The sequence below is a fragment of the Oncorhynchus clarkii genome, chromosome 8, assembly GCF_045791955.1.
Source record: "Oncorhynchus clarkii lewisi isolate Uvic-CL-2024 chromosome 8, UVic_Ocla_1.0, whole genome shotgun sequence".
Classification (NCBI taxonomy): domain Eukaryota; kingdom Metazoa; phylum Chordata; class Actinopteri; order Salmoniformes; family Salmonidae; genus Oncorhynchus; species Oncorhynchus clarkii.
The window spans coordinates 20,085,925-20,113,628 of NC_092154.1; the positions used below are offsets into that span (position 1 = coordinate 20,085,925).

General features: G+C 43.9%; 1 protein-coding gene across 2 annotated transcripts in view; it reads right to left on the bottom strand.

The window, feature by feature from the left end:
- The window catches only part of LOC139415082 (mitogen-activated protein kinase kinase kinase 5-like), a 59,824-nt gene that overhangs the window by 29,895 nt on the left and 2,225 nt on the right, over positions 1-27,704 (bottom strand). For both annotated transcript variants that reach the window (XR_011634930.1, XM_071162862.1), the window contains exons 2-3: positions 16,377-16,516; positions 9,938-9,961 (exon numbers count right to left, since the gene is read on the bottom strand). Coding sequence is in view for 1 of the 2 variants with exons in the window: in XM_071162862.1 (XP_071018963.1) it covers positions 9,938-9,961; positions 16,377-16,516 (164 nt within the window). In the remaining variant the exon portion in view is untranslated. The remainder of the gene's footprint in view (positions 1-9,937; positions 9,962-16,376; positions 16,517-27,704) is intronic.

The following is a 27,704-nucleotide window of genomic DNA, read 5'->3' on the forward strand; positions in this document are numbered from 1 at the left end:
TACCGTGTGGCCCAAACACTCACACGGAAACAAACACCCACAAACCAAAAGTGAAACCCAGGCTACCTAAGTATGATTCTCAATCAGGAACAACAATTGACAGCTGCCTCTGATTGAGAACCATACTAGGCCGAACTCAAAAACCAACATAGAAAAACAAACATAGACTGCCCACCCCAACTCAAGCCCTGACCATACTAAAACACAGACAAATAGAAAGGAACTAAGGTCAGAACGTGACAGTACCCCACCCCCAAAGGTGCGGACTGAACCTAAAACCTGAACCTATAGGGGAGGGTCTGGGTGGGCGTCTGTCCGCGGTGGTGGCTCTGGCGCGGGATGTGGACCCCACTTCACCATAGTTTTTTTGCGCCTCTGTGGCCTCTTTAGAGCGGCGACCCTCGCCGCCGACCTTGGACTGGGGACCCACGCCACGGGTCCCGAATGGACGGGAGATTCCGGCGGCGCCGCAGTGAAGGACGACTCCGGCGGCGCCGCAGTGAAGGACGACTCCGGCGGCGCCGGAGTGAAGGACGACTCCGGCGGCGCCGGAGTGAAGGACGACTCAGAAGTGAAGGACGACTCTGGTGGCGCCAGACAGGCGGGAGACTCCGGCGGCTCCGGACAGGCGGGAGACTCCGGCGGCTCCGGACAGGCGGGAGACTCCGGCGGCTCCGGACAGGCGGGAGACTCCGGCGGCTCCGGAGTGAAGGACGGCTCCGGCGGCTCCTGGCTGACTGGCGGTTCCTGGCTGTCAGGACAGGCGGGAGACTCCGGCGGCGCCGGACAGGCGGGAGACTCCGGCGGCGCCGGAGTGAAGGGCGGCTCCTGGCGGCTCAGGACAGACGGGAGACTCTGGCGGCTCAGGACAGACGGGAGACTCTGGCGGCTCAGGACAGACGGGAGACTCTGGCGGCTCAGGACAGACGGGAGACTCTGGCGGCTCAGGACAGACGGGAGACTCTGGCGGCTCAGGACAGACGGGAGACTCTGGCGGCTCAGGACAGACGGGAGACTCTGGCGGCTCAGGACAGGCGGGAGACTGGCGGCTCAGGACAGGCGGGGCTCCGGCGGCGCAGGACAGACGGGAGACTCCGGCGGCGCCGGACAGACGGGAGACTCTGGCGGCTCAGGACAGACTCCGGCGGCGGAGACTCTGGCGGCGCCTCAGGAGAGGAGGAAGGGCGGCTCCTGGCAGCGCTCAGGACAGGCGGGAGCACCTGGCGCCGGAGGAGATGGCGGCGCCGGAGAGACAGCCTGGTGCGCCGGACAGGCGGGAGACTCTGCCATTGGCGGCGCCGGAGGGCTGGTGCGTGGAGGTGGCACCGGATAGACCAGGACACCTCCGGCGGCTCAGGACAGGCGGGAGACTCCGGCGGCACGGACAGGCGGGAGTCCGGCGGCTCAGGACAGGCGGGAGATTCCGGCAGCGCCGGAGTCCGGCGGAAGGACGACTCCGGCGGCGCCGCAGTGAAGGACGACTCCGGCGGCGCCGGAGTGAAGGACGACTCCGGCGGCGCCGGAGTGAAGGACGACTCCGAAGTGAAGGACGACTCTGGCGGCGCCGGACAGGCGGGAGACTCCGGCGGCTCCGGACAGGCGGGAAACTCCGGCGGCTCCGGACAGGCGGGAGACTCCGGCGGCTCCGGACAGGCGGGAGACTCCGGCGGCTCCGGAGTGAAGGACGGCTCCGGCGGCTCCTGGCTGACTGGCGGTTCCTGGCTGTCAGGACAGGCGGGAGACTCCGGCGGCGCCGGACAGGCGGGAGACTCCGGCGGCGCCGGACAGGCGGGAGACTCCGGCGGCGCCGGACAGACGGGAGACTCTGGCGGCTCAGGACAGACGGGAGACTCTGGCGGCTCAGGACAGACGGGAGACTCTGGCGGCTCAGGACAGACGGGAGACTCTGGCGGCTCAGGACAGACGGGAGACTCTGGCGGCTCAGGACAGACGGGAGACTCTGGCGGCTCAGGACAGACGGGAGACTCTGGCGGCTCAGGACAGACGGGAGACTCTGGCGGCTCAGGACAGACGGGAGACTCTGGCGGCTCAGGACAGACGGGAGACTCTGGCGGCTCAGGACAGACGGGAGACTCTGGCGGCTCAGGACAGACGGGAGACTCTGGCGGCTCAGGACAGACGGGAGACTCTGGCGGCTCAGGACAGACGGGAGACTCTGGCGGCTCAGGACAGACGGGAGACTCTGGCGGCTCAGGACAGACGGGAGACTCTGGCGGCTCAGGACAGACGGGAGACTCTGGCGGCTCAGGACAGACGGGAGACTCTGGCGGCTCAGGACAGACGGGAGACTCTGGCGGCTCAGGACAGACGGGAGACTCTGGCGGCTCAGGACAGACGGGAGACTCTGGCGGCTCAGGACAGACGGGAGACTCTGGCGGCTCAGGACAGACGGGAGACTCTGGCGGCTCAGGACAGACGGGAGACTCTGGCGGCGCCGGACAGGCGGGAGACTCTGGCGGCGCCGGACAGGCGGGAGACTCCGGCGGCGCCGGACAGGCGGGAGACTCCGGCGGCGCCGGACAGGCGGGAGACTCCGGCGGCGCCGGACAGGCGGGAGACTCCGGCGGCGCCGGACAGGCGGGAGACTCCGGCGGCGCCGGACAGGCGGGAGACTCCGGCGGCGCCGGACAGGCGGGAGACTCTGGCGGCTCAGGACAGACGGGAGACTCTGGCGGCTCAGGACAGACGGGAGACTCTGGCGGCTCAGGACAGACGGGAGACTCTGGCGGCTCAGGAGAGGAGGAAGGCTCTGGCAGCGCTGGACAGGCGGGAGCACCTGTAGGGAGGAGATGGAGAGACAGCCTGGTGCGGGGGGCTGCCATTGGAGGGCTGGTGCGTGGAGGTGGCACCGGATAGACCAGACCGTGAAGGCGCACTGGAGCTCTTGAGCACCGAGCCTGCCCAACCTTACCTGGTTGAATGCTCCCCGTAGCCAGACCAGTGCGGCGAGGTGGAATAGCCCGCACTGGGCTGTGCTGGCGAACCGGGGACACCATGCGTAAGGCTGGTGCCATGTACGCCGGCCCGAGGAGACGCACTGGAGACCAGATGCGCAGAGCCGGCTTCATGGCACCTGGCTCGATGCCCACTCTAGCCCGGCCGATATGAGGAGCTGGGATGTAGCGCACCGGGCTAAGCACGCGTACTGGGGACACCGTTCGCTCCACCGCATAACACGGTGCCTGACCAGTACAACGCCCTCTCTCTCCACGGCAAGCACAGGGAGTTGGTGCAGGTCTCCTACCAGACTTCGCCACACTCCCTGTGTACCCCCCCCAATACATTTTTGGGGCTGCCTCTCGGGCTTCCAGCCGCGCTGCTTTCTCATACCGGCGCCTCTCTGCTTTCGCTGCCTCCAGCTCTGCTTTGAGACGGCGATATTCCCCTGGCTGTGCCCAGGGTCCTTTGCCGTCCAGAATCTTCTCCCAAGTCCAGTTCTCCAAATATCGCTGCCTCTCCTGCTGCTGCTCGTTACCACGCTGCTTGGTCCTTTTGTGGTGGGTGTTTCTGTAACGGATGTTGTCAGGAGAAAGAGAGGAGGACCAAAGCGCAGCGGGGTAAGTGTTCATGATGATTTTTAATTCAAACTCAGAACACTAAACAGAAAATAACAACGTGAATTTACAAAACCGAAAGAGTACCGTGTGGCCCAAACACTCACACGGAAACAAACACCCACAAACCAAAAGTGAAACCCAGGCTACCTAAGTATGATTCTCAATCAGGGACAACAATTGACAGCTGCCTCTGATTGAGAACCATACTAGGCCGAACTCAAAAACCAACATAGAAAAACAAACAGACTGCCCACCCCAACTCACGCCCTGACCATACTAAAACACAGGCAAATACAAAGGAACTAAGGTCAAAACGTGACAGCACATGCGTCTCAAATTGTATTTTTGGTATGTGTGCGTGCAACCTGAACTCTCGACATGTTCTAGGGCATCAGTGTGCTACGCACATAGCAGACGGCGCACTAGCTCTGGTCCAAGGCATTATGTTAGTGTGTTAGTATCATCATGGTCAAAGTTGGGAGAGTTAGCTAGCTAACTACAGTGCTTTCAGAAAGTATTCACACCCTTTGACTTTTTAAACATTTTGTTGTGTTATAAAGTGGGATTCAAATGGATTTAATTGTCATATTTTGTTAATGATTTACACAAAATACTCTGTCATGTAAAAGTGGAAGAAAAATTCTGAAATATATGAAATATAAAACACTAATATACAGTATATTGATTGCATAAGTATTCAACACCCTGAGTCAATACATGTTAGAATCCCTTATGGCATCGATTACAGCTGTGAGTCTTTCTGGGTAAGTCTCTGAGAGCTTTGCACACCTGGATTGTACAATATTTGCACATTATTATTTTAAAGAATTATTCAAGCACTGTCAAATTGGTTGTTGATCATTGCCATTTTCAAGTCTTGCCATAGCTTTTCAAACAGATTTAAGTAAAAACTGTAACTAGGCCACTCAGGAACATTCAATGCCATCTTGGTAAGCAAATCCAGTGTATATTTGGCCTTGTGTTTTAGGTTATTGTCCTGCTGAAAGGTGAATGTGTCTCCCAGTGTCTGTTGGAAAGCAGACTGAACCAGGCTTTCCTCTAGGATTTTGTTTGTGCTTATTTTTATCCTAAAAACTCCCTAGTCCTTCCCGATGACAAGCATACCCATCACATGATGCAGCCACCACCATGTTTGAAAATATGAGTATAATATGAGTAGTGAGTGATGTGTTGTGTTGGTTTTGTCACAAATACAACGCTTTGTATTCAGGACATAAAGTTAATTTCTAAGCAATTTTTTTTGCCAGTTTTACTTTAGTGCCTTATTGCAAATGGGATGCATGTTTTTGGAATATTTGTATTCTGTACAGGCTTCCTTCTTTTCACTCTGTCAATTAGGTTAGTATTTTGGTGTAACTACAATGTTGTTGATCCATCCTTAGTTTTCTCCTATCACAGCCATTAAGCTCTGCAACTGTGTTAAAGTCACCATTGACCTCATGGTGAAATCTCTGAACAGTTTCCATCCTCTCCGTCAACTGAGTTAGGAAGGGCGCCTGTATCTTTGTAGTGACTGGGTGTATTGATACACCATCCAAAGTGTAATTAATAACTTCACCATGCTCAAAGGGACATTCAATGTCTGCTTTTTTTACCCTTCTATCAATAGGTGCCCTTCTTTGCATTGGAAAACCTCCCTGGTCTTTGTAGTTGAATCTGTGTTTGAATCTGTGTTCACTGCTCGACTAAGGGGCCTTACAGATAATTGCATGTGTGGGGTACGGAGATAAGGTATAAAAAAAACATTCAAAAATAATGTTAAACACTATTATTACACACAGATGGAGTCCATGCAACTTATTAAGCACATTTCTACTCCTGAACGTATTTAGGCTTGCCATAACAAGTGGTGAAAGGCTCGGCACACGCATACTCAGGCTGACTGGCTCCCTTTCAGGCAAATGAGAAATAAGCGCACTCAGGCTATCCGGAAGGCCAAAGTTAGTTACTTTAAGGAGCACTTCTCTGTCTGTGGGTCTAACCCCAAGAAGTTCTGGAAAATGGTTAAAGACCTGGAAAATAAACCCTCCTCCTCACAGCTGTCCATGTCCCTTAATGTTGATGATGTGGTTGTTACTGACAAGAAGCACATGGCTGAGCTCTTTAATCACCACTTAATTAAGTCAGGATTCATTTTGACTCAGCAATGCCTCCTTGCCCGTCCAACATTTCCTCATCTCCCACCCCTTCTAATGCAGCTAGCCCCGAGGCTTCTCCCTATTTTTCCCCTGCCCCGCTACAAAGTTTCTCCCTGCAGGAGGTCACTGTGTTGTTACAGTGCCTTGCGAAAGTATTCGGCCCCCTTGAACTTTGCGACCTTTTGCCACATTTCAGGCTTCAAACATAAAGATATAAAACTGTATTTTTTTGTGAAGAATCAACAACAAGTGGGACACAATCATGAAGTGGAATGACATTTATTGGATATTTCAAACTTTTTTAACAAATCAAAAACTGAAAAATTGGGCGTGCAAAATTATTCAGCCCCCTTAAGTTAATACTTTGTAGCGCCACCTTTTGCTGCGATTACAGCTGTAAGTCGCTTGGGGTATGTCTCTATCAGTTTTGCACATCGAGAGACTGACATTTTTTCCCATTCCTCCTTGCAAAACAGCTCGAGCTCAGTGAGGTTGGATGGAGAGCATTTGTGAACAGCAGTTTTCAGTTCCTTCCACAGATTCTCGAATGGATTCAGGTCTGGACTTCGACTTGGCCATTCTAACACCTGGATATGTTTATTTTTTAACCATTCCATTGTAGATTTTGCTTTATGTTTTGGATCATTGTCTTGTTGGAAGACAAATCTCCATCCCAGTCTCAGGTCTTTTGCAGACTCCATCAGGTTTTCTTCCAGAATGGTCCTGTATTTGGCTCCATCCATCTTCCCATCAATTTTAACCATCTTCCCTGTCCCTGCTGAAGAAAAGCAGGCCCAAACCATGATGCTGCCACCACCATGTTTGACAGTGGGGATGGTGTGTTCAGGGTGATGAGCTGTGTTGCTTTTACGCCAAACATAACGTTTTGCATTGTTGCCAAAAAGTTCAATTTTGGTTTCATCTGACCAAAGCACCTTCTTCCACATGTTTGGTGTGTCTCCCAGGTGGCTTGTGGCAAACTTTAAACAACACTTTTTATGGATATCTTTAAGAAATGGCTTTCTTCTTGCCACTCTTCCATAAAGGCCAGATTTGTGCAATATACGACTGATTGTTGTCCTATGGACAGTGTCTCCCACCTCAGCTGTAGATCTCTGCAGTTCATCCAGAGTGATCATGGGCCTCTTGGCTGCATCTCTGATCAGTCTTCTCCTTGTATGAGCTGAAAGTTTAGAGGGACGGCCAGGTCTTGGTAGATTTGCAGTGGTCTGATACTCCTTCCATTTCAATATTATCGCTTGCACAGTGCTCCTTGGGATGTTTAAAGCTTGGGAAATCTTTTTGTATCCAAATCCGGCTTTAAACTTCTTCACAACAGTATCTCGGACCTGCCTGGTGTGTTACTTGTTCTTTATGATGCTCTCTGCGCTTTTAACGGACCTCTGAGACTTTCACAGTGCAGGTGCATTTATACGGAGACTTGATTACACACAGGTGGATTGTATTTATCATCATTAGTAATTTAGGTCAACATTGGATCATTCAGAGATCCTCACTGAACTTCTGGAGAGAGTTTGCTGCACTGAAAGTAAAGGGGCTGAATAATTTTGCACGCCCAATTTTTCCGTTTTTGATTTGTTAAAAAAGTTTGAAATATCCAATAAATGTCGTTCCACTTCATGATTGTGTCCCACTTGTTGTTGATTCTTCACAAAAAAATACAGTTTTATATCTTTATGTTTGAAGCCTGAAATGTGGCAAAAGGTCGCAAAGTTCAAGGGGGCCGAATACTTTCGCAAGGCACTGTATGTGTTGCTGCCTTGCTATGTTGTTGTCTTGGGTAGTGTTGTGTTGTCTCACTTGTCATGATGTGTGTTTTGTCCTAAATTTATATATGTATATATGTATGTATGTATATATATATATATATATATATATATATATATATATATATATATATATATATATATATATATATATATATATATATATATAGTTTTTTTAAATCCCAGCCCCAGCAGGAGGCCTGTTGCTTTTTGGTAGGCAATCATTGTAAATAAGAATTTGTTCTTAACTGACTTGCTTAGTTAAATAAAGATTCAATAAATACAAATAAATGAAAAAAACAAAGGGGATGAATACTTATTGACTCAAGACATTTCAGCTTTTCATTAATTTGTAAAAAAAAATCTAAAAATCTAATTCCACTTTGACATTATGGGATATTGTGTGTATTCCACAAATTCAGGCTGTAACACAACAAACTGTCAAGGGGTATGAATACTTTCTGAAGGCACGTTATGTGTTCAGGATTCATTTAGTTTTGATAATTTTTGGATATGCCAAAAATCACTACAACCAAGCAACCACTGTTGCTTGTGCTTTAGCTCTCACAACCTAGCTAGCACTAGTAGCTAACTCGTGGCTATCTAGTAGGGCCAGTAAGCTACTTGCTAGCTAGTAGCGCTAGCCAGCTACCTAGTACTACTAGCAAAGATACTGACAACTAACCACTTTTGTCTGTGCTACTAGCTAGCTCTGTAAATTCACTAACTGTACTGCTGGGGGCAGAAATGCGCCATCCTCTCTGGCACCATTCAATATCCTGTCTCATCTTGTATGTCTCACAGCATCTGTGGCATGATAAGGTGTGTGCTGGATCTATTGCAGCCAATAGGGTCTGGCTACAGCAGATACCTTTTCATGACACAGACACTGTGAGAGTCAGCATACGAACTCAGACAGGTCTAATAGTGCCAGAAAGGATGGTGCGTTACCCTTTAAAATGAAGGCATGAAGACAATGAATAATAGGCTTGGTACTGTAGAAAAATGTAATGAAGTTGATTTAATGAAGCTTAGTGTGTACTAGCTAGCTAGTGTTGTAGACCTACTAGCTAGCTAGTATGTACTAGCTAGTGTGTACTAGCTGCAGAAGCAACAGTAGTTAATATAACATCCTGGACCAGAGCAAGTGTGTGACTGGTATATGCGTAGCACACTGACGCCCTGGAACAAAGCTACTGACTCACGCGACACAGGTGACCAACAAGCATCTACAGGTTGTGCGCGCACATACAATCTGAGACACACAAATACACACAGGTCCCAAAAACAACAAAAGGAGCACAGGGACAGAACACTAGGGATATGTCCTACATCACACCATTGCCCTACATAAGGCTGCAGTCAAAAGTAGTGCACTATAAAGGGAATAGATAAGGTGCCATTTGGGATGAAGCCAGGGTGTTTGCATGTTACAGTAATTAAGGAGTTATATATCCTAGTCAGGCAGCATGGGATGAACCCATTCATTTAAAGGGGGAGGGGTAGACGGGACTGAGTAGTGTGTGTGTGTGTGTGTGTGTGTGTGTGAGACGAGGTCAGAGTGCCACTAATGTGTCATATCTGTCTGTGGCAGAGTGTGTTTGTTTTCTCAGAGCAAAGGAGAGGAAAGTAGTGTGTAGATTCAGATGGAGAGAGATAGTCAGTCATGGAGTGCAGTAGAGCATTCTCACTCTAATACAGTAATCAGTCCTCCTCCCGAAGCTCTGTCGCCACACACAGATCAGCCATCAACCTCCTTCCTAGAGCACAACCCACCTTATTCCACTCCATAAAGCCACTTAGGCCAGCTGCTCAGGAGGCTCCCTGTCCATGCCTTTGCTTCAACACCTTACAGTTTTTCCCCCCTCATGTCACAGTGCATCAATGTCACCATATCCTACCTATTATTCTGTATAAGAAAGCCAGCCAGACTGTGTGTTGTCTCCTTGTCTGCCCTAGCTATCACTGGGCAGGAGTGGCAGACACTGTGTTACAGACGGGGGAGCTTAAACCACTGCTGTGTCGGCACAGCACAGACACAGGAAATCGAAAATGAGAGGTGAAATTGAAAGTGAACTCATTCTCTCACTGCTTTCCACATCACATTCCCCAGTCACCCTGATAATAAGGCTGCCTGTCAACCAAGTAAAGCTATCCTGGAATAATCTCTGAGTAAGGGAAAATGCTTTAGTTTACTGTACACAAAGCAGAATGCACAAAGCCAAACTAGAGGGATACTGAATTGGATAATTAAAATGGACTGATGGTGGCAGACAATGCTGTGTTGCTGAATGCTGCCGTGAAAAAAACCAACTGTTTATTGCACTTACTTTCACACAGGAAAGGTGCAAGAAATAAACGAGAGGTTTGCTTCTAACAGCTTTGAAATAGAGAGAGAAGTTTGTGCACTTACAGTGTTCTTCTGGCAAATAATATCCTGCAAAAGAAAAAGAGAAATGTCAATACTGTATTGTGGTGAGAAAGTGAGTTTGCAAAGCTGATGTAGAAAATCATTGAAACATTACACTGGTCATGGTTTATGGACTAGCGCCATCTTTCCATCATAAATGGACTCCTGCTATAAATGGACACCTGTAGTTGTAAACAGAACCAGTAGAAATGCTGATACAGTCTCACTAGCACTTATTTTTGCAGTGTCATACTGTAGGCTAGTGTAAGTGCCAGCAAACAACCATGGAAATGTTATATGTGGGAAAAGGCACTTTAATTCAAAAGAGGTTGAACCTCAGGCTCTTAAGGAGCTATTCTAAACATTCTATAAAAGGTTAACAGCCATTGTTACTCTTAACCTTCAATAAGGGAGGTTGATAGCAATCTGGTAAAACCACTACAGAACGTCATTTTTTTTACAGCAGGGAGTCAAAGTGTAGGCAGGTGGAGATGGAGGGCAGTTCATTAAGATTGCAGACATAATATTTATTTTAAAAAGGTACACTTTGCTTATTTGATTACCTATTCATTGAAGAGGTTATTCTTTGAGGATTCTACGACCATTTCAAAATATTGCAATGCTATTTTTTTATGGCAATGGCAATGGCAGAGCATTGCAGGTTATAAGAGTGTGTGTGGTGTATCTTGATTTCTGCAGTGCCTCCAGAAAGTATTCATAATGCTTGACTTATCCCACATTTTGTTGTGTTACAGCCTGGATTCAAAATGGAAAACATTTGTATCACCCATCTACACATAATACTCCTGTCATGTCTTTGGCTATGCCGGATTAAGTGATATGACATGCTATTCTATAAAATCCTTTCTCCGTAATTAATATTACCTGATTAAGCAAATCATGTAAATGTAATTAACTAGAGAGTCGGGGCACCACTAAATTATATTTATAGAGCTGTTATCTTCTGAATAAACTCTTAAAGACAATGAAATATTTTACATCAATAGCAGTCAATATTAATTGTCACCTTAATTCAGTCTCATCTGAAAGTTGTAAATTCTTGGTTATCTTCACGAACCCTGGCTAACAAGTTGAATCAGCAATACAAAATTGAGTTTAATTATTTATTTACTAAATACCTAACTAATCACACAGAATTACATATACACAGAATGAATTATACCTTGATTACGAATTAGGTTGGTGGTAGATGGAAGGCCAATGTTGCCCAACAGAGTCCTTTGAAAAATGTCTCTGTTGGTAAATTGGATACGTTGTAGTAACGTTGTTGTGCGGTAGACGGGTTACTCTGTCTGTTCTTCCCTAGCCCACGTTTGCAGCTGCTGTTGCTAACTCAACGGCTAGGAGGTATCACTTCTGTAGTGAATAAGAGTTCAAAGTTCATACCATTCGCAACCAAAGCTCACGCTGAGGTTGGCTTAGTTCTGTAGTTGATATGTTAGTCCTTTTAACGCAGAGGCTGCAGACCTCACGTACTTGGAACAGGAGGTTACATTTTCGTCAAGGCTTAATATAGTGGAGCGAAAAGTTTTATAAACCATGTCTCTTCACAGGGGCGGGCCACTGATTGAGCAGAAAATCCAAATCTCTCATTTGGAAGCTAAAATTACATTTAATCTCTTTACCAATAATTTTATAATCAAACATTTAAATTGAACAACAATTCCATGTGAATTCGATAACTACAATGTGCAGACTTTCCACTGTAGAGTTTATGTCATCCTATCATTGATGAGAATGTCTGAGATGACAACCGAACTGACATCATATTCATTAAGTACCACCGCATATATTCAATTGGTTGGATTACCAGAATATAGTTCATTTCCCCCCACCTTCTGATGTTCCCAGAATCTCTATCTTAACCAAGGGATTTTCAAATGTCACATTAGTAGGGTAGAGAGAGGAAAAAGGGGGGAAGAGGTATTTATGACTGTCATAAAGCTTCCCCCAGGCCAACGTCATGACACTTCATAATTACAGTGAAAACAAGTTTTTTTGAAAATGTTGTAAATTTAGTGAAAGTGAAATACAGAAATATCAAATTTACATAAGTATTCACACCCCTGAGTCAATACATGCTAGAATCACCTTTGGCAGCGATTACAGCTGTGAGTCTTTCTGGGTAAGTCTCTGAGAGCTTTGTACACCTGGATTATGCAATATTTACACATTATTCTTTTGAAAATTCTTCAAGAACTATCAAATTGGTTGTTGATCATTACTAGGCAGCCATTTTCAAGTCTTGATTTTCAAGCAGATTTTAGTCAAAACTGTAACTAGGCCACTCAGGAACATTCAAGGTCGTCTTGGTAAGCAACTCCAGTGTATATATGACCTTGTGTTTTAGGTTATTGTCCTGCTTAAAGGTGAATTTGTCTCCCAGTGTCTGTTGGAAAGCAGACTGAACCAGGTTTTCCTCTAGGATGTGCTTAGCTCTATTCTGTTTATTTTTATCCTATGCTTGAACATATGAATAGTGGTACTTGTGAATAATATGAATAATGATGTGTTGTGTTTGTTTTGCAGTTTTACTTTAGTGCCTTATTGCAAACAGGATGCATGTTTTAGAATATTTTTATTCTCCACAGGCTTCTTTCTTTTCACTCTGTCATTTTAGTTGGTATTGTGGAGTAACTACAATGTTGTTGATCCATCCACATTTTTCCCCCATCACAGCCATTAAACTCTGTAACCGTTTTAAAGTCACCATTGGTCTCATGGTACTTCATTAGGCCCTAATCAATGGATTTAACAAGACTGGGAATATAGATATGCATCTTTGGTGTAATGTCTGCTTCCAACTCACACTCTCATACACGTAGATCCCCTGAACGCAGCTCACTTTCCAGCTGGCACTCACACACATAGATCCCCTGAACGCAGCTCACTCTCCAGATCCCAATCACCTGAATTCTGATCACCTGTTCCCACACCTGTATGTCATTTACACACACTATTTAGTTCAGTTCTTTGCACCACATCTTTGTGAAGTATTGTTTGTTTTTGACACAGTTCTCTTTGGAGCTCTGTTTTTCCCGGCATTACTCCTCCTGTGTATGATAGGCAGGCCAGCAAAAACTAACGACGCCTTTTTCCTATTCCCTGCCTGTACTTTAGCCTATCGGATTTCCTGTTATTCACTTATTTCCTGATCTCCCGGATGACGTTACTAGCCTTTACCCTGCCTGTACTGTTACCTTTTGGACCCCCTGTGTATGACTTGCTGCCTGCCCCTGGACCCAGCTACCTGCCTCCTCCTGTGGTCCTTGAACAATAAAACACCTGCTGCGCCCTGCGCTTGAAACCAGCTCTCTGTCCCCCTCGTGTTAATTTCAGTTGGTCAAAGATACCTTAAAAAATGTAGGGACGTGGATCAGAAAACCAGTCAGTATCTGGTGTGACCACCATTTGCCTCATGCTGTGCGACACACCTCCTTCGCATAGAGTTGATCAGGCTGTTGGTTGTGGCCTGTGGAATGTTGTCCTACTCCTCTTCAATGGCTGTGCGTAGCTGCTGGATATTGGCAGAATTGGAACACGCTGTCGTACACGTTGATCCAGAGCATCCCAAACATGCTCAATTGGTGACCTGTATGGTGAGTATGCAGGCCATGGAAGAACTGGAAAATGTTCAGCTACCAGGAATTGTGCATAGATCCTTACGACATGCAGCCATGCATTATTATGCTAAAACATGAGGTGATGGTGGCGGATGAATGACACGACAATGTGCCTCAGGATCTCGTTACTGTATCTCTGTGCTTTCAAATTGCCAATGATAAAATGCAATTGTGTTTGATGTCCGTTGCTTATGCCTGCCCATACCATAACCCCACCGCCACTATGGGGCACTCTGTTCACAACGTTGACATCAGCAAACCGCTTTTTGTGCGTATGGAAAATGTCTGGGATCTTTTATTTCAGGTCATGAAACAGGGGACCAACACTTTAAATGTTGTGTTCAAATTGTTGTTCAGTGTACTAGTGGAGGCTCCTCAGAGGATGAAGGGGAGGACCATCCTCCTCAGTGAATTTCATAAAAATAGTGAAACATTTCAAATGTTATTATTATGCTTTTTAGATAAAACTAAACAAAATATATTCACCTCACCAAATAATTTATTAAAACACGGTTTTGCAATAAAGGTCTACAGTTGTCTCAACAGCACTGTAGGGTAGCACCATGGTGTAGCCGGAGGACAGCTAGCTTCTGTCCTCCTCTGGGTACATTGACTTCAATACAAAATCTAGGAGGCTCATGGTTCTCACCGCATTCCATTGACTTACACATTAATTATGACAACATCCAGAGGACATCCTTCAACCTGTCAGATCTCTTGCAGCATGAACTGACATGTTGTCCACCCAATCAAAGGATCAGAGAATTAATGTTTACATGTGGCGCATGATCAGGGGTGTATTCATTCCACCGATTCTTTTGAAAAACCTTTTTTAAACATACCTGAATTTGTCCTATAGAAACTCTTGTATTCAACTGTTGGACTAATGATTACACCCTAGGTAAGCTAGATGCAGGCAAGACTGTGCAAGGCGGTATTGAATGTGTCATTGTCTGTCCATCCCCTCAAATTTTCCCCTCGACCTGTGTGCACCTACATTGTAAACTTTAATTAATTGGCTAGGTTGTAGCAACCTCATGATAGGTATAGGGAAAATTTTAGTATCATTTAGTAGCCTAAACCTATCGATGTTACATTGAATGACAGTCATCCAATTTGGTGTAATAGAAATAAGGCCATTCTCCAAAAAATAATGATTGTCCATCTTAAACTGTACCGACTGCCACTGTACCAATAGGTTCCCTTCTTTGCAAGACATTGGAAAACTTCCCTGGTCTTTGTGGTTGAATCTGTGTTTGAAATGCACTGCTTGACTGAGGGACCTTACAATTATCTGTATTTGTGGTGTACAGAGGTGAGGTAGTAATTCAAAAATAAATGTTAAACACTATTATTGTAGATCTCCCGGGTGGCGCAGTGGTTAAGGGCGCTGTACCTCAGCGCCAGCTGTGCCAGAGACTCCGGGAGGTCCGTGGCACGACGCACAATTGGCCTAGCGTCGCCCGGGTTAGGGAGGGGTTGACCGATAGGGATATCCTTGTCTCATCGCGCACCAGCGACTCCTGTGGCGGGCTGGGCGCAGTGCACGCTAACCAAGGTTGCCAGGTGCACGGTGTTTCCTCCGACACATCGGTGCGGCTGGCTTCCGGGTTGGATGCGCGCTGTGTTAAGAAGCAGTGTGGCTTGGTTGGGTTGTGTATCGGAGGACGCATGACTTTCAACCTTCATCTCTCCCGAGCCCGTACGGGAGTTGTAGCGATGAGACAAGATAGTAGCTACTACGAAATACCACGAAATTGGGGAGAAAACGGGGTAAAAAAATATATAAAAAAATAAAAATAAAAAAAAACACTATTATTGTACACAGAGTGAGTCCATGCAACTTTTTATTTGACATATTAAGCAAATTTCTACTCTTGAACATATTTAGGCTTGCCATAACAAAGTGGTTGAATGCTTATTTACTTTTCATTTTGTATTCATTTCTAAAAACATCATTCCACTTTGACATTATGGGGTATTTTGTGTAGGCCAGAGACACAAAATCTCAATTTAATCTATTTTAAATTCATGCTGTACCACAACAAAATGTGGAAAAGGTCAAGGGGTGTGAATACTTTTTGAAGGCACTGTATGCACAGGAAACCATTGTCTCCCCTCCCCCATTCTCTAATTTGCAAGCCTGTGTGTTGTTGTTGGTGGGATTTGTTAGGGGATTCCATTGCAGCTGCAAGGGCTCTCTCACTTTGCAAACCAGTTTAGGCTGATGTTTATTCAACTGTACATCACCTGAGGAGTCCAGCCCAAGGGCACAGACAACACCAAAATTGATACACATGCAAACCTCTTCTGCAAATGCAAGGAAATGAGTCAGTCTATTAATGACATTTCCCTGTCTACGAAATGCTCTTTTACAAGACTAGACGGCTAAATGGATATAAAGGGGTAAAATATTAAACCAAATTGTGTGTTGATTGTTATTCCTCTGTCAGATGTTACTTTACATAAGGCCTAATGTCTCCTTTCCTTTTCATGAAACACACAATTTCCTGTCTAGGTGTAAATGCATCTCCCTTCAAACAAATAACTAATGTGTTGAACTGGCACTACAACAGCAATGGCAGCTATTACAGGTTCCCCACTCAGATTCTAAATATAGACTTTGTCATTAACCCTGATGAACCATATTACATTACATCCATTGTAGAAACATTAAATTGATTAAAGTATGGACAAAGTGATGAGGAAAAAAGGAGGACAGGCTGCAGATATGTTTATGTAAGGCATGTGTGCATGCCTGAGTGTGTGCGAGAGCGCGTGTGAACCACACAGCTTACCTGCAGGGACTGAAGCGAGTCAGAGTTGGTGTCACAGTACAGGATGATGTTGTTGGCCATACTGAAGCTCTCCCTCACACCCAGGTGGTAGAACAGGGAGGGCTGGCGGAAAGCGTCCGTCATCTCCACCACAGCTATGTCTGTGAGGGACAGAGATAGCCTGTTAGTGGGCTTAACACTGAACAACTGTACCTAAGTCTACAGTATAACATACAGTATGTCATGCCTATAACGTATTGTAGCCTACTATATAGTTTCTTCACATTTACCAATTTGTTTCAGTGTCAAATGAAATAAGATGAGATTGATGCTTCCTGATGGGACAATGATGCCTGCACAGTTGTTTTGGAGTAGGATCTTCAATTTGCCCAAATTATCATTTTTGGACCAGACTGTGACATCACAAAATCTTCCAAAAGAAAAAGGTCAAAATAACATTGTCTGGTATTAAGTATGGGGTGTGGTTTTTACAGAAGTATGGGGTGTGGTTGGGGTGTGGTTTTTACAGAAGTCCCTCTGGTACCACTGACTGATAACAGCACAAATAAAAGTGGGCTAAAACGGTGCTTCAGTGTTCTGTAATGACAGTGTTCTCCAGAAAGAGAACATTTAACAGACCCACTCCACCTTTCATGTGCTTCCAAGTTTCCCCTTCCATGTTAACATACACATTACATAGAGCTTGTGATCCCTTCCAATGGAGCGCCCTTTCACTGTATATCCTGGGTTCCAGTCCACTACAGACCCAACGCTAGTCTCACTCACTGAGAACCAAACGTCCACACAAGACAGCCAATGCCAAAAGGATCATCAAAGCAAATAAGCAATCTATTTTAATGTGGTGTGTCTGCTGCTGTGTAGTGACACAAAGAAAGGTCCCAGCGAAGACAGCCTGGCTTAAAATGGATGGGGTAGGCTATGTACAGCGCTCTCCTTGGAAACTTCTGCCTTATGTAAGATTAGGTTTGAGCCAAGGCAAATATTAGCTTACATTAATTATGATTTAGGAACATATAGACATATGGAAAACGTGGTAGACAGTGGCGGTCGGTGACGAGGGAGGATGATTTTTTTTAATTAGCATGGCCTTATTTCTATTACAGCATATTGAATGACTATATTCTATTCCCCCAGCTACCTGGGGCGGCAGGCCTGTAACGGAATGGTTGCTAGATCTAAATCCCTGAGCTGACAGGGTAAAAATCTGTCGTTCTGCCCCTGAACAAAGCAGGGTCGTCATTGTAAATAAGTATTTGTTCCTAACTGACTTGCCTCGTTAAATAAAGGTTAAAAAATATATATATATATATATACCTGAATTTGTCCAATATTTGTCCAATAGATACTCTCATTTGCAACTGTTGGACTAATGATTACACCCTATATATATATATATATATAGGGAACAAGACACTATATTGGTGTTTAAGTTGAGCGTGCCGTGCCTGCTTCTATAAATAAACTCTCATAGGAAAGCATGCAGGGTACTTTCACAATGGTTATTCAGCAGTTTGGAAACCCTGCCCAAAAATAAGAAATACTACTTTATTTTTAGAAATGAGTGCAATATGGAGGAAGAAGACAAGCCCCCAACCCGACAGGAAATGTGAGTAATCCGGCAGAAAGAATCCTCGGCTTTTGATACTTTAGTTTCTGTTCACACTAGCATATTTCAGAGATTGAGTACCATGGCCCAGGGGGAAAATGCAAGAACAGAATTTGAATTGATCCCATCCAGGTTGACACACAGGGAGCTGCTTACTACGTTGCCAGTTGCCTCAACTAGCATCACACTTCCCGATTGGCATCTTGTAAAATAAAAAAATTAACCAAGAGAACTTGATTTTAACAAGAGGGATTTGTTTTCTGTCAAATGAATGATCTTAATCCGATTTACCTTCAATTACACAAATATCATCTGGCAACAGCACCAGGAACAGATCACCTGGCAACAGCACCAAGAAGACACATTTGAGAAGTCATGCAATAACTGTGATGGTCATGGAATTTTGGGGTTCGGTTATTTGTTGGGCAAATATCCACGGTCAAAGCAATAACTGTTCAAATAGCTCTATTAAGGTGTGCAATGCTCTCCTCTCATCCCTGTCTGCTTGTAGTGTGCAGCTGTTGCACACATACACTGAGTTTACTTAACATTAAGAACATCTTTCCATGATAGACTGACCAGGTGAATCCAGGTGAAAGCTATGATCCCTTATTGATGTCACTTATTAAATCCACTTCAATCCGTGTGGATGATGGTGAGGAGATTTCTAAGGCTTGCGACAATTGAAACATGAATTGAAAGTGAATGGGCAAAGCAAAAGATTTAAGTGCCTTTGAACAGGGTATGGTAGTAGGTGCCAGGCGCACATGTTTTTGTCAAGAACTGCAACACTGCTGGCTTTTTCACGCTCAACATTTTCCGTGTGTATCAAGAACGGTCCATCACCCAAAGGACATCGAGACAACTTGACACATCTGTAGGAAGCATTGGAGTCATCATGGGCCAGCATCCCTGTGGAACGCTTACGACACGATGAATTGAGGCAGTTCTGAGGGCAAAAGGGGGGACTCAATATTAGGAAGGTGTTCTTAATGTTTTGTCCACTCAGTGTATTTTACGTTTGCTAGCCTAGTATTGATTTCAACTTCAGTTTTCATCACTTTGTCTCAGATTCACATTCACTTGTAAATGTCCACACTCACCAAGAATGAGATTTGGTAGTTCATTTCAATAGAAATGGTGGCTTTTAGCATTGTTCTTGCATATTTACAAACCGGACAAAACATATAGCCAGAGCACTATGCATAAGGTAGTACACACACAGATCGTGTTACAGCATCAAAGGGATCGCATTTAAGGAAAGAGCACATTTTTAAGAAGAGAGCACATTTTTTAAGGAGAGAGCGCACATTGGAGGAAGGAGACAGTGACAGTTCGATGGATTAAGGTAAAAACAATTGGTTATAATAATCATTAATTTATCCTACTGCTATTTGGTATATTGGATATATTTACTTAAAAATACAATAAAATGTATGTATTACAAAGGTTATGACTGTTATTTTATTTGCTGACTGCCTAATCATGCTAATATTAATCTGAATCAATCTCAAACACTGCCAATGTCCACAGCCAAAAACTGCTTCCCGTGCCCTACTGCCAACTTATGCTGGCACACCTGACACCACATACCCAAACTGCTGATAAAACCTGACTGAGTACTTTGATCAACCAACACTCTACACCACTCTATTTTTCCAATAAAGACTGGATTCCCTGGACAGTAGTGCGGCTGGTGATACAATTTCTCCTGACCTGATGCTCTGTAGCCCACATGGACCGCCACCATACACATGAGCATGGATAAACAACTTAGTTGACAACCAAATGGGAGCAGAGGACGACAGCCGCCAGCCAACCTTCAGGTCAGACCAAAGTGCATGTGGGATCTTGTGCAGGAATCCTCTGGCTGTCAAAACAATGCTGAATGTGATATGTGTAAGGCTATATGGTAATGTAGAGTGACTGATAACCTTTGAATCCATTACTCTAGAAGTGCTTCTTTTGGGATGAACTGAAATGAGTAGGGGACGGGTGAGGGTGAAACATCAGACTTTCTTGTTAGAGATTTACATGGTAGGATTTGGGATGTAATAGATACAGACTCTTAAAATGGCAAACAGACCAACTAAACTGAATGGAACACACACTGGGCCCCTGCTGTGAGGTACAGAAACACATTTGGTCAGTCAGTCAATGGTTCAGATCAGCTCACAGTGGAGCGACTTTAGTTGGGGGATAAACGATTACTTATATCAAGGTAATACTGTTCTCAGAATAATTTTTAACATGACTAATACCTCTACCCAGCACAGTAACAGGTGGCAGTCACCGCAAGAGTGTTGTCCTCGACACCAACATACAGTAAAAAAGCCTTAAAACCTTTACACCTTTTTAACAGAAGCCTACACCACCGGCTCACCTCATGTGGCTTGAACATGTGGTTTGACCTTTATCTATTGATGGGATTGATTTATTTAACCTTTATTTTGACAGGGAAGTCATACTGAGACCAGGGTGTATTTTACAGATGAGCCCTGCAGAAATACATTAGACACGTACAGTGCATTGGGAAAGTATTAAGACCCCTTCCTTTTTTCCACATTTTGTTACGTTACAGCTTTAAACTAAAAGGGATCAAATTAAGCTCAGGTGCATCTTGTTTCATTGATCATCCTTGAGATGTTTCTATAACTTTTTTTAATATGTTTTTTTTTTTTTAATAATGGGTGGATCAGCTTAATAGTACAGAAAGAATGTTGCTTCCATCAATGTAATTGAAAATAAGTATTTGGTCAATAACAAAAGTTAATCTCAATACTTTGTTATATACCCGTTGTTGGCAATGACAGAGGTCAAACGTTTTCTGTAAGTCTTCACACACTGTTGCTGGTATTTTGGCCCATTCCTCCATGCAGATCTCCTCTAGAGCAGTGATGTTTTGGGGCTGTTGCTGGGCAACCCGGACTTTCAACTCCCTCCAAAGATTTTCTATGGGGTTGAGATCTGGATACTGGCTAGGCCACTCCAGGACCTTGAAATGCTTCTTACGAAGCCACTCCTTCGTTGCCCGGGCGGTGTGTTTGGGATCATTGTCATGCTGAAAGACCCAGCCACGTTTCATCTTCAATGCCCTTGCTGATGGAAGGAGGTTTTCACTCAAAATCTCATGATACATGGCCCCATTCATTCTTTCCTTTACACGGATCATCATGACTTCTTACACTGAGGTTTCCACCCTCATGCTTCACAGTAGGTATGGTGTTCTTTGGATGCAACTCAGCATGCTTTGTCCTCCAAACACAATGAGTTGAGTTTTTACCAAAAAGTTATATTTTGGTTTCATCTGACCATATGACATTCTCCCAATCTTCTTCTGGATCAACCAAATGCTCTCTAACAAACTTCAGATGGGCCTGGACATGTACTGGCTTAAGCAGGGGGACATGTCTGGCACTGCAGGATTTGAGTCCCTGGCGGTGTAGTGTGTTACTGATGGTAGGCTTTGTTACTTTGGTCCCAGCTCTCTGCAGGTCATTCACTAGGTCCCCCCGTGTGGTTCTGGGATTTTTGCTCACCGTTCTTGTGATCATTTTGACCCAACGGGGTGAGATCTTGCGTGGAGCCCCAGATCGAGGGAGATTATCAGTGGTCTTGTATGTCTTCCATTTCCTAATAATTGCTCCCACAGTTGATTTCTTCAAACCAAGCTGCTTACCTATTGCAGATTCAGTCTTCCCAGCCTGGTGCAGGTCTTCAATTTTGTTTCTGGTGTCCTTTGACAGCTCTTTGGTCTTGGCCATAGTGGAGTTTGGAGTGTGACTGTTTGAGGTTGTGGACAGGTGTCTTTTATACTGATAACAAGTTCAAACAGGTGCCATTAATACAGGTAACGAGTGGAGGACAGAGGAGCCTATTAAAGAAGAAGTTACAGGTCTGTGAGAGCCAGAAATCTTGCTTGCTTGTAGGTGACCAAATACTTATTTTCCACCATAATTTGCAAATAAATTAAAAATCCTACAATGTGATTTTCTGGATTTTTTCCCCTCATTTTGTCTGTCATAGTTGAAGTGTACCTATGATGAAAATTACAGGCCTCTCTCATCTTTTTAAGTGGGAGAACTTGACCAATTGGTGGCTGACTAAATACTTTTTTGCCCACTGTACCTTTATGATTCCCCGCAAATCCTACCACCCTTCCAATAAACATTTAGGCTTCTACCTTCATATCTTATATACATTTTACAGACACAATCTATTTTACAATAGTTATATTTAGTTTGTTTTTAGTCCTTCCTCTATTTCTGATGTCCATCCAGTTTGATTTATATTTGTAACTGTGCTATTTCACAACATTTCTGAACCTATATACATTTTACAGACCCCGTATGTTTTACATCGGTTATCTTGTTATTAGTCCCACCCTTCAGCTCCATTCAACCTCTCCCATCTATCTCTCAACATCATCCATTTTGGATTTCCATTTGCCATATATTTTTCAACTGTGCAGTGATGCTTCACAAAAGTAGTGAACCTTTCTATTCTCATAGCTTCTTTAGATTGTAAATTAAAAATGTTGCTAAAATAATTATGATATTATTAATTGATTGATTATGGCTTTTCAAATCATCCATTATTGCTATCTGCAGCATTAGTTCCAGGCAATGTTGAAATTCTTCAGCCATTCCTGGACCTATGACCAAAAACGAGCTACATATGGACAATACCAAAATAAATAAAATTAAGCTCAGGTGCATCTTGTTTCATTGATCATCCTTGAGATGTTTCTATAACTTGATTGGAGTTCACCAGTGGTAAATTAAACTGATATACACTATCGTTCAAAAGTTTGGGGTCACTTAGAAATGTCCTTGTTTTTGAAAGAAAAACACATTTTCTGTCCATTGAAATAACATAAAATTGATCAGAAATACAGTGTAGACATTATTAGTGTTGTAAATCAGTATTGTAGCTGGAAACAGCAGATTTTGTATGGAATATCTACATAGACGTACAGAGGCCCCTTATCAGCAACCATCACTCCTGTGTTCCAATGGCAAGTTGTGTTAGCTAATCCAAGTTGATAATTTTAAAAGGCTAATTGATCATTAGAAAACCCTTTTGAAATTATGTTAGCACAGCTGAAACTGTTGTTCTGATTAAAGAAGCAATAAAACTGTCCTTCTTTAGACTAGTTGAGTATCTGGAGCACCAGCATTTGTGGGTTCGATTACATGCTCAAAATGGCCAGAAACAGAGATCTTTCTTCTGAAACTCGTCAGTCTGTTCTTGTTCTGAGAAAGGAAGGCTATTCCATGCGAGAAATTGCCAAGAAACTGAAGATCTCGTACAACGCTGTGTACTACTCCCTTCACAGAACAGCGCAAACTGTCCCTAACCAGAATAGAAAGAGGGGTGGGAGGCCCCGGTGCACAACTGAGCAAGAGGACAAGTATGTTAGTGTCTAGTTTGAGAAACAGATGCCTCACAAGTCCTCAACTGGCAGCTTCATTAAATAGTACCCGCAAAGCACCAGTCTCAACGTCAACAGTGAAGAGGCGACTCCGGGATGCTGGCATTCTAGGCAGAGTTGCAAAGAACCCATGATGACAAAGGAGGTTGTCATTATGGGTTATTGTGTCTAGATTGATGAGGTGGTAAAACGATTTAATACATTTTAGAATAAGGCTGGAACATAACAAAATGTTTTTCTGAATACTTTCTGAATGCACCGTACAATATATAAAATGACAAAACATATTAAGAAAAACAGACACATTTATCAACATAGAGGTCTCCGATCATTAGACTGAACTGACCAAGGGCGACCAGAACATCTCATGTCTGGGTTATGTCAATAGCCACTGCTGCGTTTACTCAGCGAGGTCACAACATGTGAATATCAAACATGGATCCGAACAGCTATTTGATATACTGTGAACATGTGTTTCCACTTGCACATTCCTGATGCACTTATTTACATGTTCTGTGAATGCTCCTTTCTTATGTCATTAAAAAATGTGGGAATTCATGACAGTTCAGCTTTTCCAAAAAAGGAGTGAAGTGGTCAGGCATCTAGTTCATTGTATACAAAAGCTTTTTTTTCCTCTCTCTTTCCTTGTGATTCCACTCCTAAAATGTCCTGTTGTAGGAACATGATAAAGACGTTGGCAATCTTTAGGGAGCTTCTGTCATTTCAACAAAGCTTGTGGACATTTTGAAGAGATACAAAAAGGGTTTCTGGGAACCACTTCCCAGCTCCCGTGAGAAGTATACAGAAAATTCCACAGAGGCCCTGTGGAAAATAGCCAAACCAAAAAAAGGGAACATATTGAGTTCTGTTTACACAACCAATAATGTTATGACAACCAACAACGGGTAAGCTGTGATGTCAGCTAAGTCTATACAACACAGGTGTTTTATAATTTCTTCACCTAGAAAATGTCCTATTGTATTATGGAGTATACAAAACACCTGATCTTTCCATGACAGACTGTGAAAGCTATGATCCCTTATTGATTTCCCTTGTTAAATCCACTTCAATCAGTGTAGCTGAAGGGGAGGACACAGGTTAAAGAATGATTTCTAAGCCTTGAGACATGGATTGTGTATGTGTGCCATTCAGAGGGTGAATGGGTAAGACAAAATATTTAAGTGCCTTTGAAGGGGTATGGTAGTAGGTGCCAAGCACACTGGTTTGTGTCAAGAACTGCAACGCTGCTAGGTTTTTCACACTCAACAGTTTCCTGTGTGTATCAAGAATGGTCCATCACTAGGGCTGTTACGGCGACCGTATTACCACTTCACCAGGGGTCACAAGTCATGACGGCAGTCAAATTCCACATGACTGTTTAGTCACAGTAATTAGGTTTCTCCAAGCTCTGATACTGCTGATGGTCATAAGTAGCCTACCAATCTTGCTAACTGCCTGGTACTCAGCACTCTATAGTCTCTCTAATCACTCTGACATCAATGCAAAAGTGGTCATAAATCTAATCAAACACTTCATGAGAGCCCAAGAGCTCGTGTTGCGCAACATTTTTATAGGCTATGCAATTGCGTGAGAAAACAGAGTGATGGTCTCTATTAAAAAGAGGAGGATCCCATCAGCTTTCTATAGGCTAAGCCTATATTTCTATAGGCTAAGCCTATATAGAAGCCTATTGCTTCTCTTTACAACAGGAGTATAGCCTACCTGGCTGGCATGAAAATTAACAATGGGAAAAGCATCCTCCATTTGCTATTGATGATCCTATTGCATAGATGACATGTATTTTTTCCCCCTGCCCCTGTTTCGAGCTGGTGCATGATATTGGTCCTTTCTAAATCAAAACAAATTTCACACTAATTATTTAGTATATGTAATGACAATATTAAATCAAAAACAGTCTGATGGGTGGCAATATTAGCCTAACACTTGTGAATTATATATTATTACTTGTGAATGATGCCCAGCTTGTGTGCAGTAAGGCAAGAAACAGCTAAAGTCGACTTAAAAAAACGTTTACAAATCATAGTCGCACACCTCATGTAACCTAGCCCATAGGCTTATTTGTTTTCATAAGGTTTGTATTACAACTAAATGGCCAAAAAAATTCTTAAAATGAAGCCCATTAATCCACTTTACAATGGATGTAGAGCCTAACTGGCATACATTCGCAACACATGAGTTTCAAGTTTGGGGAAGATAATTTTCACCATAAAAATGCACCTTTTATAATAGCATGACATGCATAATCGCATTTGCGGTCAATTTTGAGAATGGTGTTTCCCACTAATTTTCCGATTAATGGGCAATATGGCTGGGAATTGCCAGGGACCTCACGATACTTAGGTGCCGATACGATATGTATTACGATTCTATATGCATTGCGATTCAATACTGCAATTTTATTGCGATTTGATGTTCCAAACATATTTCTCACTAGGCTGTCTGCTGCAGAGAGACAAAAGATAGCTTGTTTGATCAGTCAGGTTAATAAAAGTGTTGAAAACATGTTGGCTCACTATTTAAAAAGAAGATGGATAATAAATGATAGGATGAAAAATACCCGAGTTTTGACGCAGGCATAGACAACTAGCGCTAGCGAACGCTACCTACAGCTGCAAAAAATATACAGTACCAATCAAAAGTTTGGTCACTCCAAGAGTGTGTAAAGCTGTCATCAAGGCAAAGGGTGGCTACTTTGAAGAATCTCAAATATAAAATATATTTCGATTTGTTTAACACTTTTTTTAGTTACTACATGATTCCATTTGTGTTATTTTATAGTTTTGATGTCTTCACTATTATTCTACAAGGTAGAAAATAATAAAATAAAGAAACACCCTTGTGTGTCTAAACTTTTGACTGGTACTGTATAATATATATATATATATATATATATATATATATATATATATATATATATACACATATATACATACATACACACATACACACACACAGTGGGGAGAACAAGTATTTGATAACCTGCAAAATCGGCAGTGTTTCCTACTTACAAAGCATGTAGAGGTCTGTAATTTTTATCATGGGTACACTTCAACTGTGAGAGATGGAATCTAAAACAAAAATCCAGAAAATCACATTGTATGATTTTTAAGTAATTCATTTGCATTTTATTGCATGACATAAGTATTTGATCACCTACCAACCTGTAAGAATTCCGGCTCTCACAGACCTGTTAGTTTTTCTTTAAGAAGCCCTCCTGTTCTCCACTCATTACCTGTATTAACTGCACCTTTTTGAACTCGTTACCTGTATAAATTACACCTGTCCACACACTCAAACAGACTCCAACCTCTCCACAATGGCCAAGACTAGAGAGCTGTGTAAGGACATCAGGGATAAAATGGTAGACCTGCACAAGGCTGGGATGGGCTACAGGACAATAGGCAAGCAGCTTGGTGAGAAGGCAACAACTGTTGGCGCAATTATTAGAAAATGGAAGAAGTTCAAGATGACGGTCAACCACCCTCGGTCTGAGGCTCCATGCAAGATCTCACCTCGTGGGGCATCAATGATCATGAGGAAGGTGAGGGCTCAGCCCAGAACTACATGGCAGGACCTGGTCAATGACCTGAAGAGAGCTGGGACCACAGTCTCAAAGAAAACCATTAGTAACACACTACACCGTCATGGATTAAAATACTGCAGCGCACGCAAGGTCCCCCTGCTCAAGCCAGCGCATGTCCAGGCCCGTCTGAAGTTTGTCAATGACCTTCTGGATGATCCAGAGGAGGAATGAGAGAAGGTCATGTGGTCTGATGAGACAAAAATATAGCTTTTTGGTCTAAACTCCACTCGCCATGCTTGGAGGAAGAAGAAGGATGAGTACAACCCCAAGAACACCATCCCAACCGTGAAGCATGGAGGTGGAAACATCATTCTTTGGGGATGCTTTTCTGCAAAGGGGACAGGACGACTGCACCGTATTGAGGGGAGGATGGATGAGGCTATGTATCGCGAGATCTTGGCCAACAACCTCCTTCCCTCAGTAAGAGCATTGAAGGTGGGTCAAATCAAATGTATTTATATAGCCCTTCGTACATCAGCTGATATCTCAAAGTGCTGTACAGAAACCCATCCTAAAACCCCAAACAGCAAGCAATGCGGGTGTAGAAGACACCAATGCAGGTGTCTTCTAGCAGGTGTAGAAGGTCGTGGCTGGGTCTTCCAGCATGACAACAACCCGAAACACACAGCCAGGGCAACTAAGGAGTGGCTCCGTAAGAAGCATCTCAAGGTCCTGGAGTGGCCT